The 15,845-nt window shown below is 52.3% G+C and overlaps 2 protein-coding genes across 2 annotated transcripts; one reads left to right on the forward strand and one right to left on the reverse strand.

Moving 5' to 3' along the window:
• Positions 1-1,869: 1,869 nt before the first annotated feature.
• LOC122682034 (arginine vasopressin) lies at positions 1,870-3,928 on the forward strand. Its single transcript, XM_043884725.1, has 3 exons — positions 1,870-2,056; positions 3,318-3,519; positions 3,686-3,928. The coding sequence occupies exons 1-3, from the start codon at positions 1,937-1,939 to the stop codon at positions 3,862-3,864; spliced, it is 501 nt and encodes a 166-aa protein (XP_043740660.1). The 5' UTR covers positions 1,870-1,936; the 3' UTR covers positions 3,865-3,928.
• A 7,621-nt stretch (positions 3,929-11,549) lies between these two features.
• Positions 11,550-12,577, reverse strand: OXT (oxytocin/neurophysin I prepropeptide). The gene is made up of 3 exons (XM_043883596.1): positions 12,386-12,577; positions 11,878-12,079; positions 11,550-11,709 (listed from the first exon to the last, which is right to left on the reverse strand). The coding sequence occupies exons 1-3, from the start codon at positions 12,503-12,505 to the stop codon at positions 11,654-11,656; spliced, it is 378 nt and encodes a 125-aa protein (XP_043739531.1). The 5' UTR covers positions 12,506-12,577; the 3' UTR covers positions 11,550-11,653.
• Positions 12,578-15,845: the final 3,268 nt, after the last annotated feature.

Genomic DNA, 15,845 nt, shown 5'->3' on the forward strand with positions numbered 1-15,845 from the left:
AGCCAGTGTGGATCCCAAGAAGGTGGTATTGGGAGAAGCAGGCCCTCTGGCATCTGTGTGGAGGTGGGGTTTGGGGTCTTTAAGGGGCCCTAGTGTGGGAGGCAAGTCTTAGAATGATAATCCAGGTAGACATGGCTGGTTAGCACACAACTTGTACCAGAGCCTGAGCCCTTTATTTCCTGTAACCCCTTCAGTTTTCAGTTGGTAACTCAGACCTAAAGTGCAGAGAGGGTAAGTGCTGGACCAAGGCCACACAACTGGGCTAAGCCAGGCCTCTGACTTTCTCCCTGGGCCTGCCCCACAGCCCAGAGACTCAGGAGGGCAATGACCAGACCAAGCTTATTTTTTGGCCATGAATGGAATGAAAAGGTTCATCCTGGGTTAACTCAGGAAGCTACTCTCTCTAGAAAAATCTCTTAAGGTCTTATTAATAATAATATGGCATTAATAATACTACAATACTACAATTAATTAACTTCACAATGGTGTAGGCACTTTTCCAAAGCTCTCATATATTACATTATCTCAGTCCTCATGACAAGTTGGTGATGTGGGTGCAAGTATTTTCCCTACTTCACCCAGGAGGAAAATGAGGCTCAGAGAAGTCAAGTGATCCACCCTAGTCATGATGGTTTGAGCCACAGAGGCCAGATTCCAACACGCTGCTGGGCTCCAGCGTCCTCACGGCTCCCCATCCCTGGGACCTGGGACCCCATTCTGTGCTTGGTGGGCAGGAGGCAGCTGGAGCTTCCCGCCGGCACCCTGGAGAGGAGGCTAAGAGTCTAGGGGCGGGGTAAGCCAGGGGCTGTGCAGAGCCTGAGAGGTACAGGGTGGCTAGCTTAGGTCCACCTTATTCTTAAGGTCCAAGGATAAGGATCAGAGGGCCACTTAAGTGGCCCAGAGAGGGAGACTTCCATCCTGAAGCCTACCAGCCTGGGGACATAAACCAAAGGCTGCTTTCTTAGGCTGGGCCCCTTTGGCTGTGGCTTTGCCCCTCCCCCAAATCCCCTTGAGGCCCCAGGCCTGAGCTGGTATCTGCCCTGGTCCCCACAAATTAGGGTGATGGTCAGGGTAGGAATTGGGGTGCTGGTTGTCAGTTTCTCCCCTGACCTTTGAACTTTGCTGGGTCTGGATTTCTTGTTTTCCCTGTAGACGCTCCCTCTACTCCTGCCTGGAAGGGGAGTGGTGGGGATATGCCAAGAAGCTGTCCGCAAGGTCCCCAGTCCCTCCAGGAAACTGCCCCATCCACCAAGTCGAATGGCCCCTGATTCCATGTTGGTCCCTTGCCTCCATGACACGGGGCTGCAGGCAGCATTTTCTCTCCTAGGGCAGCTGGTACAATGGCCTCTGTTGGCGCCACCGAGAGTACGTGCCATTCCTGGTCACTTGTCCTCTCACAGGACTAATCCCCCAGATGGGGTCCTGCATACCGACCGTCCCCTGCCCACCACTCCTGGGCTGGGGCCTGACCTGCTTACACAGCAGCCCCTGGGGTCCCCTTGCCCCCTTCTCTGGGGTCTGCATCAGGGGACAGGGCCTGTTGACCCTCAGCCTCTTCTGGACACCAGAAAGCTTGGAGACAGTCTCCAGGTGACCCCCCCACTCCCCGTCTGTCCACCGCTCCGAGTTCAGAGAGTCGCAATCACAGACGCGGCAGCTCCTGTCATCCCGCCGCCACACCGCTGCCTGTGACAGCCTGCAGGCCGGCGCCCCTCCCCCACCGTCCCCCGCACAGGTCCACGTGCGTCCCCAGATGCCTGAATCACTGCTGACGCCTGGGGACCTGGAGGCCATGGGCTCCTGGGGAGCCACTGGGGAGGGGGTGGCGGCCACGTCACTTCGGAGGGAACACCTGCAGACATAAATAGGCAGCCAGCGAAGACATCGCCGCACAGTCCACAGAGCAGCACTGCGTACTGTGCCCACCTGTGCCAGGATGCCCGACGCCACACTGCCCGCCTGCTTCCTTGGCCTGCTGGCCTTCACCTCTGCTTGCTACTTCCAGAACTGCCCAAGGGGCGGCAAGAGGGCCATGTCCGACCTGGAGCTGAGACAGGTATGACCACGGCTTCTCTCAGGGCTGCGAGGAAGGGGCAGAGGCCCAGGGATGGCACCACCGTGCAGGGGCTAGCAAGGGAAGTCGTGGGAGAGGCAGGCTTTAGGGGAAGTGCCCAGCAGAAGAAGGGAGGCTTGGCATGTCTGGACAAAAGGGACCAGGCTGTTGGGCAGGCTAGGACAGGCTGCAGGACTTCCAGAACACTGTCCCCACCAGAGAAGGGATGCTGGCAAGAGAGGTTTCCCTAGTTCCTGGGCTTGGAGCTGCAGCAGGGAGAATGGGCAGCAAGGCCTTCTCTGTGCCCATGGAGGCCTCTCCTTCAGGACCAGCTGGAGCTTCAGAGGCTCTGTCCTTCCAGCACTCGCAGCCTTCCTCGTTCAGCGTCCAGCTTCTCCTAGCCATGGGCCCCAGCATCCATCCCACCCCCGAAGCTGGCCATTGCCCTGAGCTTGCCTGAGTGAGAGGTGCCACTCAAGCATCCTGTAAGGAAGTTCTTCTGGGTACCTAGCCCAATTCTTGCATGCTGCATGTCCAGTGAGTCCCTCTTAATCCATCTTCAGCAGCGCTAAAGGAAACCCAATCATCATGCTCAATTCTGCCACGGTCACAAGTGGCTAGTTTTGAGCTGTTGAACAAACTAGGGTGGGGAGGTGGGCAGCCCTCACTGACCACCCTTCCTCTGCTCTGCGGCTTTGGAAGCTGGAGTCACCTAGGTGCCTCATACCCTCCTCTAGGGCTCAGATCCTTGCCACTCAGGGTCAGTCCTTAGATGGGCTAGCAGAAGTCAAGGTCCCAGTGAGGCCCATTGGCTTGAGGGGCAGGGCAAAGGCAGAGCCGGGACAGGACAGGGCGAGGAAGGCCCAGGGTATTCTGGCCAGGGGGCGGGGGAGGAGGGCAGAGGGAAGGTCTGCTCAAGGGGAGGGTAGTGGGCAGCGGAGAGAGGGGTGAACACCAGGAGGCCCCAGAGCTGAGCGGGGAAGTCTCCCCCAAATAGCACAGGAGGGTTCCATTTAACAAAGCGGGAGGACGCAGAGGGCTGTGACTGGCAGCTGTTCCTCAGACATCTGAAAAGCGAGGGAGCGGAGGAGATTTTGACTGCCCTCCTTCGACCGCTTTTGAGCCCCGAGAGAGCCGGGGAGACCCGCCACCTCCCGCGCTCCTCCGGCCGCCCTCGCCCGCCCGGCTCAGCCCCCCGCCCCGCAGGGTCTCCCTCCCCGGCGGCCCCCTCCCGCCCCCCGCCTCACCCGCGCCCTCCCGCCAGTGTCTCCCCTGCGGCCCCGGGGGCAAAGGCCGCTGCTTCGGGCCCAGCATCTGCTGCGGGGACGAGCTGGGCTGCTTCGTGGGCACGGCCGAGGCGCTGCGCTGCCAGGAGGAGAACTACCTGCCTTCGCCCTGCCAGTCCGGCCAGAAGCCCTGCGGGAGCGGGGGCCGCTGCGCCGCCGCCGGCATCTGCTGCAACGACGGTGAGCGGCCCGGGCGGGTGGGCCGGGGCCGGGGCCGGGGCAGGGCGGCTGTGGGCCGGGGGCGGGGGCCGGGTTGATCTGGGTCGGGGTCTGGGGCGGGTGGGGAGCGGGGCCCGGTCCCCGAGGCGCGCCCGCCCGCAGCGCGCTCAGCCCGTGCTCCCCGCAGAGAGCTGCGTGACCGAGCCCGAGTGCCGGGAAGGTACCGGCTTCCCCCGCCGCGTCCGCGCCAGCGACCGGAGCAACGCGACCCTGCTGGACGGGCCGAGCGGGGCCTTGTTGCTGCGGCTGGTGCAGCTGGCGGGGGCGCCGGAGCCCGCGGAGCCCGCCCAGCCCGGCGTCTACTGAGGCGTTCCCCCCACCCCACCCCTCCCCGCCCTCGCAGCACAAAAAATAAACGGTTTTAAAGGCACTGCTAGCGTGCGTCTCTGTCTCTGGGGGTGGAGAGGGGAGAGGAAGCGAGGTGGGGGATCAGTTCCTGGCCCCGAAGTCGCGCGCAGATCCACCCCCAGTAAAGGAACAAATGCTGGGGGAAGCGATCTTGGGCCAGCAAGATTCTGGATAGAACAATTGTAGATTCTAGATCGAACAACGGACTGGGAGACCTGGGGAACGCGGAGAGGGAGGCCGCCGCCTGGGAGTGGCCGTGGAGGGTGCTGGGTTGGAGCTCTGGCAATGGGATGGGAATAAAAACAGAGAGGGGGAAGGACATCGGTGGACAAGATAGCAAGAGAAAGCGGGATAGCAGAACGGTGGAGAGAGACGTTGAGAGTCACAGAGAGAAGAATGAGAGGGGCAAGGGGATGAGCCAAGGGTGACCAGGAGCTCCTGACTCTTTTTACATCCCAGGAGACTGAGGCAAAAACAGCTCCAGGGATTCCCAGCCTTTCTCATCCGAGACTGTGTTTTATGTGCCCGAGTGTGGGGGACATTATCACCCCAGATCCAGCAGAGAGGAGGGCCAGGTACTGTCTGTCCAGGAGGAGACTAAGTACCCCCACTCAGCCAGGGTGAGAGAGGAAGCCTACAGAAACCCTGGGTACATTCCCCGCCCTCACACAGCCACACCAACCCCCTGCCGCCTCCAACACACACAGAGTCAAGAAAAAAAATCATTAGGGATGTGCCTCATGATCCTTGACCACAGTCATAGATACAGACCTGAGATACACATTCAGAAGCACAGACACACGCAGAGAAACAGAGCCGACTGGACCACACACAGGCACATGTACACACACACACACACACACACACACACACACACATGCTCACATTAGGACCTTCCAGCCTGGGCTATGCAGCTTCAGGGCAGATGTCTGCTAGCATTTGACAGATGCTCTTCTATGCCTCTCAGTCCTTCGTCCCCTCTATCCCATTTGCCCCTTTATCCCCTTTCCCCTCACTCCTCTCTTTCCCCTGCCCCCACCCCAGCTCTTTGGCCCTCCCCTGCCTCTTGCTTCTCTCCTTTTCCTCCTACATCCCTTCCAAGCCTCTTCTCACCCCTCTTCCCTTCGCTGTCTCCCATCCTTCTGTCTTCCCCCGCTCTCTCTTTTCTGAATCCTCATCTTGGGATTTCTTGCTCCAGGTCTTTGGACCACAAGGGGCTGCAACTCCTCTGGAATCTTCTGAGGCTTGAGGCCACCGAGGGAGCATAGGCAAAGAGAATTCTCTCTGAGCCCTGACCCCAAGTCCCTGCCTCGGGGCAGAGCCTACTGACACAGTCCTGTCAGCCCCAGACTCTCTTCTGCTCTTAGAGCTCTGCTCTGCTGTCACCCTGACCTACCTCCAGGTCCAGCATGATTGAGTCTGGCTGGGGCAGGGTGCACTCCGGCTTCTCTCCCTGCCATGGCCTCACCCCTCTGCCCTAGTGTGGCGCGCTCAGGGCCAGTACCAGACCTGGACCAGACCTAATAGGAATTTAGTAATTTTTCCAGACAGAGGGAGATGGGAAGAGGGGAGCTGGTGTTTTAAAAATGGATCATATGCTCAACATTGCTAATTATTAGAAAAATGCAAATCAAAACTACAATGAGGTAGCACCTCATGGCAATCGGAATGGACATCACCAAAAAGTTCACAAACAATAAATGCTGGAGAGACTGTGGAGAAAGAGGAACCCTCCCACACTGTTGGTGGAAATGTAAATTGATGTAGCAGCTATGGAGAACAGTATGGAAATTCCCTAAAAAAACTAAAAATAGAGTTGCCATATGATCCAGCAATCCCACTTCTGGGCATGGATCCAGAAAAGACAAAACCTCTAATTTGAAAAGATACATGCACCCCAATGTTCATAGCAGTGCTATTCACAATAGTCAAGACATGGAAGCAACCTAAATGTCCATCAACAGATGCATGGATAAAGAAGATGTGATATACACACACGCATATATATATATATATATATACACACACAGACTGTTACTCAGCCATAAGAAAGAATGAAATAATGCCATTTGCAGCAACATGAATGGAACTAAAGATTATCCTTCTAGATGAAGTAAATCAGACAAATATCATATGATATCGAATACATAGAATCTAAAAAAATGATACAAATGAATTTATTTACGAAGCAGAAACAGACTCACAGACATAGAAAACAAACTTATGGTTACCAAACGGGAAGAGGGGGATAAATTAGGAGTTTGGGGTTAAAATATACACACTACTATATACAAAAGAGATAAACAACAAGGACCTACTGCTGCATAGGGAACTGTATTCAGTATCTTGTAATAAACCACAGTGAAAAAGAATCTGAAAAAGAATATATGTATATTCATATATATGTAAAATTAAACCACTTTGCTGTATACCAGAAATTAACCCAACATTGTAAATCAACTATACTTCAATTGAAAAATGAATCATAGACCTAAATGAATCTAAAATTGTAAAACTTCTTGAAGAAAATATAGGAGAAATTCTTTATGACCTCAGGTTATGTAAAACACTCTTGACACTCTGACACTACAAGAAGAAGAAATGGGATACATTTGGAATTCACCAAAATTAAAAACTTCTGCTCTTTATTTTTTGTTCATGATGCATCACATCATGATCTTTTTTTTTAAATTATTTATTTGTTTTTGGCTGTGCTGGGTCTTCGTTGCTTTGCTTGGCCTTCCTCTGGTTGCGACAAGCGAAGGCTTTCTTCTTTGTGGTGCACCGGCTTCTCATCGTGGTGGCTTCTCTTGTTGGGGAGCACAGGCTCTGGAACTCAGGCTCAGGAGCTGTGGTGCACGGGCTTAAAAAATGAAACAAAAGAATGTGACATTTGGAGCCCAGAAGACTACCTTTACTATTGATAGAACTGGTACTAGAGGATGCAACTTCCATCTGCCGGCAAGGAGGCTTCACAGAACTGAATAACAGAGCTGTTTACCACCCCAGACGCGAGGAGCTGGACCTTCACAACCCTTCCCTCCCACGCCAAGTTCCTGCATTTGCACTGTGACAGCATGCTTCCTGGCAGGGCACCCTCATCCCAAGAGGGATTGGAGATGAAGGGGTGGGATTATGCCTGCTGCTTTCCTCTCGCCCTCTCCCTCCCCAGATCAGCTGCTCTCTGGGAGGAGTGTTACCTCAGGGAGAGCTCTCTATATGGAAGAAAATAACAGGAAAGGGAGAAAATATTTCTGACCTTTGCCCCATGGATGATCATCTTTTATGATGCTGGAAAAACTTCTGGTATAATTTCAAACCATTCCAGATTTTAAAATTCAGCTCAGTCAGTTCAGTCGTTCAGTTGAGTCTGACTCTTTGTGACCCCATGGACTGCAACATGCCAGGCTTCCTTGTCCATCACCAACTCCCAGAACTTGCTCAAACTCATGTCCATCGAGTCAGTGATGCCATCCAACCATCTCATCCTTTGTCATCCCCTTTTCCTCCGGGCTTCAATCTTTCCCAGAATCAGGGTTTTTTTTCCAATGAGTCGGTTCTTCACATCAGGTGGCCAAAATATTGGAGTTTCAGTTTCAGCATCAATCCTTCCAATGAATATTCAGGGCTGATTTCCTTTAGGATGGACTGGTTGGATCTCCTTGCAGTCCAAGGGACTCTCAAGAGTCTTCTCCAACACCACAGCTCAAAAGCATCAATTCTTCGGCGCTCAACTTTCTTTATAGTCCAACTCTCACATCCATACATGACTACTGGAAAAACCATAGCTTTGACTAGATGGACCTTTGTCAGCAAAGTAATGTTTCTGCTTTTTAATATGCTGTCTCGGTTGGTCATAGCTTTCCTTCCAAGGAGCAAGTGTCTTTTAATTTCATGGCTGCAGTCACCATCTGCAGTGATTTTGGAGCCCAAGAAAATAAAGTCTGTCACTGTTTCCATTGTTTCCCCATCATTTGCCATGAAGTGATGGGACCAGATGCCATGGTCTTAGTTTTTTGAATGTTGGGTTTTAAGCCAACTTTTTCACTCTCCTCTTTCACTTTCATCAAGAGGCTCTTTAGTTCTTCTTTGCTTTTTGCCATAAGGGTAGTATCATCTTCATATCTGAGGTTATTGATATTTTCCCTGGCAATCTTGATTCCAGCTTGTGCTTCCTCCTGCCCAGCATTTTGCATGATGTATTTTGCATGGAAGTTAAATAATCAGGGTGACAATATACAGCCTTGACATACTCCTTTCCCAACTTGGAACCTGTCTGTTGTTGCATGTCTGATTCTAACTCTTGTTTCTTGACCTGCATACAGATTTCTCAGGAGGCAGGTAAGGTGGTCTGGTATTCCCATCTCTTGAAGAATTTTCCATAGTTTGTTATGATCCACACAGTAAAAGTTTAGTTTAAAATCTAAACTACACTAAATTTAGGTAAAGAAGTAGGGCAAACTTATTTTCCACATAGACCCAGCTGAAGACTGAGATTGCTGTCCTTCAGTGTTGTACTGGAGGAGCTGAATAGTACAGTGTGACATAAAAATGAATCACAGCAATGAATGCTTAGCGATGATTGTATTTTTCAGATTGGAATGTTCTGTCCTAAAGCTTCTCACAGCTGTGAAGAGCTCATCGCTGAGGTTGCCCACAGAATTCTGGCATGCACACATACGCATTTTTATTTAACAAATGAGTATTATTTCATCATGTATAGATACCAATTCACATTTTTTTAACAGAGTAAATTTGGGGTATCTCTTCATATCAGAACATTTACCTCTACCACAATCATTTTGTCTTTTTAGTTTTTATTAAGAGAAATTTCAGATATACAAAAAAGTATAGCCACTAAGTAAAGAGCCATGGGGTATCCGCTCCCCTCCTTCACTCTCACAGTTATCAGCACAAGATCCTTTTCTCATCTCTACGTCCGCCTCCTCCTCCCACTCCCAAGTCACCCCAGCAGACATCCCATGTCATCTGTGAATGTTCCAGTGTGCATCTCAAATAAGAGAGTTTTTTTTAAGTTGTTTATTTTTTAAATTAATTTTATTGGAGTAGAGTAGCTTTACAATATAGTGTTAGTTTCTGCCGTCCAGCAAAGTAAGTCAGCTACACGTGTACATACCTCCCTTTCTTTTTGGATTTCCTTCCCATTAGGTCACCGCAGAGCACTAAGTGGAGCTCCCTGTGCCACCCAGGAGGCTCCCATCAGTTATCCATTCCATGCACAGTAGTGTGCATACGTCAGCCCCATCTCCTAATTCATCCCCCATTTCCCCTTTGGTGTCCACACATTTGTTATCTGTGTCTCTATTTCTGCTTGCAAATATACTCATCTGTATCATTTTTCTAGATTCCACATATAAGTGAAATGATACAGTATTTGTCTTTCTCTGTCTGACTTACTCACTCAGTATGACACTCTCTAGGTCCATCCATGTTGCTGCAAATGGCACAATTTCATTCTTTTTAGAGCTGAGTAATATTCCACTGCATACATGTATTATATCTTCTTTATCCATTCCTCTGTTGATGGCCCTGATGCTGGGAGGGATTGGGGGCAGGAGGAGAAGGGGACGACAGAGGATGAGATGGTTGGATGGCATCACCAACTCGATGGACATGGGTTTGAGTAAACTCCGGGAGTTGGTGATGGACAGGGAGGCCAGACGTGCTGCGATTCATGGGGTCGGAAAGAGTCAGACACGACTGAGCGACTGAATTGAACTGATAGACTATTATCATACAGGTGCAGGCCCCAAGCCCAAATTCAATAATATATATTATTATCAAATATTCAGGCACTGTTCAAATTTCCCCAGGTGTCCCAAGAATACATTCTGTGTGAGTGGTTCATTGATATTTGAGTCCATCATTTTTTAAGGTACAAAAGAGAATATTGATTTTCATAGTGCTTCAGCCATCTTATTTTCCTGAATGTCTTGTAGAGAGTAGCTTCCAATCTCTTTTTACTGCATTTGTTATAAGAAGGCATAACCATGAGATGACCTTATTGTGTGTTTGTCACCCAGTGTAGCCTAGTCTGTTTAGCTATATATTAAAATAATGTTATTTTGTACTAAATTACTTTCCTTTTCTCTGTAGTACTGCTAGGATTTGAAATAAAAGACCCTGATGCTGGGAAAGATTGAAGGCGGGAGGAGAAGGGGACGACAGAGGATGAGATGGCATCATCGACTTTTGATGGACATGAGTTTGAGCAAGTTCTGGGAGTTGGTGATGGACAGGAAAGCCTGGCATGTTGCAGTCCATGGGGTCGCAAAGAGTAGGACACAACTGACCTACTGAACTGAACTGAACAGAGTGAGATGGGCTCCTGTTTTATTCGGAGTGGGTGTGCACCTTCTGAAATCCTTGGTCCCACAGCAGGAGTAAGTGAAGGGGAGACACTTTCTGGGGGAGAGAGGTTAGGCTTTTATAGATTCTCCAAAATGGTCTTCAATCCAGGAACAGATGAGAAGCACAGGATGCAAGCATCTCTCTGTTCATGTCCTCTGCCTTTTGTGGGCATTTCTGTGGCTATGGGCTCTCAGGAACCCCTGTCGTGCAGGGTCCCAGTGCTGTCACATTCTTTTACTGCACAGGCAGGAGCAGGGCTCCTGGCTTCCTCACAACACTGGGGGCCCAGGGTCTTCCAGCCCAGCCCCTCTTCACCACCACCCCTTCTGAGAGTACCGGCTGCCTCCTGTGGCCTGAGAGGCCAGGTCCTTGAAAACTGCAAGACCCTTCAGCTGCCCCCGCCAAGCTCCTCCCCCACCCCGCCCCCGCCCCGCCCTCTAGTGTGGCTCAAGCCTCCTTCCAGATATCAAGAAGTTTCGCTCTCACAGATCACCAGCCCAGGTTGGATACACGAGACAAGTGCTCAGGGCTGGTGCACTGGGAAGACCCAGAGGGATGGGATGGAGAGGCAGGCGGGAGGGGGGATCGGGGTGGGGAACACATGTAAATCCATGGCTGATTCATGTCAATGCATGGCAAAAACCACTGCAATATTGTAAAGTAAATAGCCTCCAACTAATAAAAATAAATGGGGGAAAAATAAAACAATGGAAGAGAAGAAAATAAATAAATAAAATAAAATAAAATAAAAGTTTCACTCTCGCCGACTGACCGCCAGCCCTTCCTCTGGTCCCCTGTCAGACCCTTGTCATTGTCTGCCCAGCTCTCCCTTTAGATCTCAGAAAGTGAAAGATAGTGAAGTCGCTCAGTCGTGTCCAACGCTTTGCGACCCCATGGACTGTAGCCAGCCAGGCTCCTCCGTCCATGGGATTTTCCAAGCAAGAATACTGGAATGGGTTGCCACTTCTTTGCCAGAGTATCTTCCCAACCCAGGGATCGAACTCGGGTCTCCCGCACTGCAGGGAAACTACCGTCTGAGTCACCAGGTTCCTCCCATGTCCAGCCTGTTTGGAGTTGGAAACTAGGGGCTGTTCCCATCTCCCTGGGAGCCCGCCGTGTAGTACCCCCCCCTCCACTCCTTCCTCCATCCACCTCTATAGGATGGCGCCCTGGCCCACGGCTCTAATTCCATTTGAAGCGCCGAGAGCCGAGGATCTTCGATTCCCCCAAAGCCCTCCCCTCCTAGTTCTGACACTCAGACGCGAGGCTTGTTGGAGGGGAAAAAAAAACAGCTTTATTTCACTGTCATAATTCCTGGGGATGGTTACAGAGGGAGGGAGGGCTGCGCTCCAACGGTGTTGGGAGCCGGCGGGTCTCAGTGCTGGGAGAAGGCGGCCTCTGGGTCGCAGGCGGGGTCCGAGCGGCAGCCGTCTGCACAGAGAGACGCCGTCAGGGCCGCCCCGCCCCGTCCCCCTGGTCCCGGAGCCCCGGTCGCTAAGTCAGGGCCGCCCCGCCCCGTCCCCCTGGTCCCGGAGCCCCGGTCGCCAAGTCAGGGCCGCCCCGCCCCGTCCCCCGGGTCTCGGCCCCTGCCCGACTCACCCGGGTTGCAGCAGATGCCGGCGGCGGCGCAGCGGCCCCCGCCCCCGCAGGCCTTCTGGCCGGACTGGCAGGGCGACGGCAGGTAGTTCTCCTCCTGGCAGCGCAGCGCCTCGGCCGTGCCCACGAAGCAGCCCAGCTCGTCCCCGCAGCAGATGCTGGGCCCGAAGCAGCGGCCTTTGCCCCCGGGGCCGCAGGGGAGACACTGGCGGGAGGGCGCGGGTGAGGCGGGGGCGGGAGGGGGCCGCCGGGGAGGGAGACCCTGCGGGGCGGGGGGCTGAGCCGGGCGGGCGAGGGCGGCCGGAGGAGCGCGGGAGGTGGCGGGTCTCCCCGGCTCTCTCTGGGCCCAAAAGCGGTCGAAGGAGGGCAGTCAAAAGCTCCTCCGCTCCCTCGATTCCCAGGCCACGTGGGGCCGGTACGCGGTCAGCGCGGGAAAGGGGGCGGCGGGGGCGACCCAGGGGCAGCGGGCCGGCCAGCCCCGAGCGCCGCGGGACCAGGGCGGGGTGCTCACCGTGCGCACGTCGAGGTCCAGCACCGCGCGCTTGCCGCCCAGGGGGCAGTTCTGAATGTAGCAGGCGGAGGTCATCGCCAGGAGGCCGAGCAGGCAGCAGGCGAGGCTGGAACCTGCCATGGTGCAGACGCGCTGGGCTCCGGGCCGGGGACTGCGGCCGTCTCTCGGGTCTGGCCTTTTAAGCCCGGCGGCCGCGTGGGCGGAACGGTGTCTAAGAGGGCAGCCGCATGACTGGTCACAGCGCGCCGCTGCGGGTCAGGCCCTGCGCCCCCGGCGCGCCCCCTCATTTGCAGGGGCTGGACCAGGTCAAGGTTATGTCGGCTAATGGCTAATGGACTGGGAGATGATAGCGAGTGCCGCTAGGGGAAGCAAGCAGCTCTGGGCCGGGAGCCTGTGCGGTGGCCTGGGTCCTAGGGCGGGCCAGCGAGTATGGGGGCTGCGGCCCAACCGAGGACTATGGAGCCCACTCTCAATCCCTTGGGGTGAGGGGTCAGGACGAACACTCGGGCCCTCCAGGCCAGAAGAGACTCGGGCAGGACTCCCCCATTTGCCCTCTTGGCTAACCACCTCCCCTCTGCAAGCAAGTTCTCTTCCTGAGCTCTGATTTCCTGGAACCCCAGCCCGGCTCCCCACACTAACATCCATTATCCTGCCGCAGGCACTTGGTTATTAAAAGATTTTATCTTCTCTCTTTTCTAACTGAAATTCAGCCTTTCCTTCAACTATGAGGTAGGCGACAAACCACAGTGGAATTTGCAATACCTGTGACTTTGTCACAAATTGAAATGGCTGATATCCTCCTATCCCATTACAACAGCTATTGCAAATGTCTCTAAACATCAGGCTCATTATCACTGTGAAATTATGGATTATTGGACCAACCTGCCACTAGATCTTGTTATCTAAATAAAGCAGTACATTTGTGACTGTATCTCAAACCTTTTAATATTTTGATACATGATCATAAATATAGCTGGTTTCTTTTGTAATTTCATGTCTTTTGTTTGTTTTGCATTTTTAGTGTACAGTATCTTAAAATGAAAATAATTAAAATAAAAGAGAGACTACCTCAGTGGAGTGTTGGTCAGTGTTGCCATGAACGGGGAGGTGCTCAGCATGGATCCTCCTTCAAGAAGGGACTTGTCACCCAGCTTCTGGGAGAGTGGTCAGCAGATAGCCTTTGGCTGACAGCCCATCCAAGGCCTGCCTCAGCTACAGAGAGCCGCCTCAGCCAAGATCATGGTCACACCATTCTCCGGTGGCCCATATTCAATGACTGGTCCATTTTGGCCCAATGCTGGACAACCCTGAAGGACTGTTTCAGCTTAGGACATCCTTGTGGGGTCAACTGAGGCCTGCATGGAAGTTCTCTCTCTGTCTAGCTCTGTTTCCAGCCCGTCCCTCTCACAGGTGTGGATCCCAAGGACCCTTGGTAATAAGCATGTATGTGTTAGTTGCTCAGTCATGTCTGACTCTTTGAGACCCCATGGACTGTAGCCCACCAGGCTCCTCTGTCCATGGAATTTTCCAGGCAAGAATACTGTAGCAGGTTGCCATTTCCTTCTCCAGGGGTAATAAGCATCTTGCCTGTTAGACTTCATTTCACTCTGCTCTCTCTCTGGGGACTTCAATGTGCAAGAGGAAAAGATGAGATCATTGTCACTCATGGAAGAGGGGCAGCCTCCTCTGCACTCTTGCTGACCCTCTTAGAGGAGGGTGCTGAGGCTGCCAAGCTGAGCAGGTCAAGCTGACCTGGACTATCATTCAGCAGCTGGTCTTGTTTCTCACCCAAATCAGTTCATTGGCATGGCTGGTCTAGAAGGCCAAGGGCTTGACCCTGGAGGCAGCCCCAGAAAGCCCTTCCGCCTGCCCTATGGGGATGTTGACCTCACCCAAGTTAACAAATGCACACAGATTATTTTGGCCTTGTGATCCCAACAGGGCTGGCGTTCCTTCATCTGTTCAACAACTCTCATCTGAAGACGCACCAGGTCCCAGGAGATATGCTTAGAAATACCAGTGAACCAAACAGACAAAAATCCCAGCCCTCATGGGGCTTATATCCTAGTGGAAGAGGAGAGGCAATAAGCATATTTCAGTAGGTTAGGGGCAGTAAGTGCTGTGGAGGAAAGCGGGGGACACATCACAGTTTTCCTGAAGTCTTCAGCCTAGGCCTGTTTGTGAAGGTGACATCTTGACACTTGAAGGAGGTGAAAAAGAAGCCACGTGGATATCTGAGGGTAGCCTGGTTTTCTATCGCTAAGTCCCAAATGACCACAAATTTAGTAGCTTAAAACAGTATCCACTTATTATCCCACAGTTTCTGTGGGTTTGGGCACTGCTCAGCTGGGTCCTCTGGGTCACAGGGCTACTTTCAAGGTGTCAGCCAGGCTGCATTCCCTTCTGGAGTCTGGGATATTGTTGACATAATGCATCGCTTACAGATGTAGAACTCATGTGATTTGCATCTTCAAGGCCAGCAACAGAAAGAAAGAGTCTTTGGTGCTTCAAGTCTCTAAGTGCAAGCAAACTTCTTTTAAAAGGTCTCACTTGATTAAGCCAGGCGCAGGATCACCTTTGAACTCAAAATCAAAGTGATAAATTTGGATAATTGGGCCCATAATTATATCTGCAAAATTCTTTCATATTTCGCTTGTAGTATAATCATCAGAGTGACTTCCCAATACTTTTACTGTATTCTTCTATGGGTTAAAAGAAAGTTACAGGTCATACCTGCATGCAACAGGAGGGGATTATGCAAAGGTGTGGATACATGGGGCTTCCCAGGTGGCGCTAGTGGTAAAGAACCCATCTGTCAAGGCAGGAGATGTAGGAGACTAGGGTTCCATCCCTGGGTCGGGAAGATCCCCTGGAGGAGGGCATGGCAACCCATTCCAGTATTCTTGCCTGGAGAATCCCAAGGACAGAGGAGCCTGGCGGGCTACAGTCCATGGGTCACAAAGAGTTGGACATGACTGAAGTGACTTAGCATGCGTGCACACATGTATGGGTACCAGGGATGGGAATCCCAGGGCCATTTTAGAATTCTTATGTTGGACCTGTAACTTTCTTTTGGCGGGAGACCTATCTAGGCAGGGAAAAGAGCAAGTGGAAAAGAACTGAGGTGGAATGTCTGACATGTTCAAGGAACAGCAAGAAGGCCAGTGGGACTGGAGTGGAGTGACTGAGTCCTGAGATCAGAATGGTCACTTGGGACTGGGTCACATAGGACCAGATGAAATAGGAAACCAGAGAGGGTTCTGAGAAGAGGCCTGATGTGAAGACGTGTTATGTGATCGGGCTTACATGTTATTAGCACAGATTTGGATATTGTGTTGCAGAAAGGCTGTGGGGGAAGGTGGAAGTAGGAAAGAGGAGGCTACTGCAGCAATCCTTGCAAGGGATGATGGTGGGCTGGACCAAGGTGGTAGGGTGCATGGGGGTAGAAGTGACCCAATTC

Source organism: Cervus elaphus, chromosome 23, assembly GCF_910594005.1.
Source record: "Cervus elaphus chromosome 23, mCerEla1.1, whole genome shotgun sequence".
NCBI classification, from domain to species: Eukaryota; Metazoa; Chordata; class Mammalia; order Artiodactyla; family Cervidae; genus Cervus; species Cervus elaphus.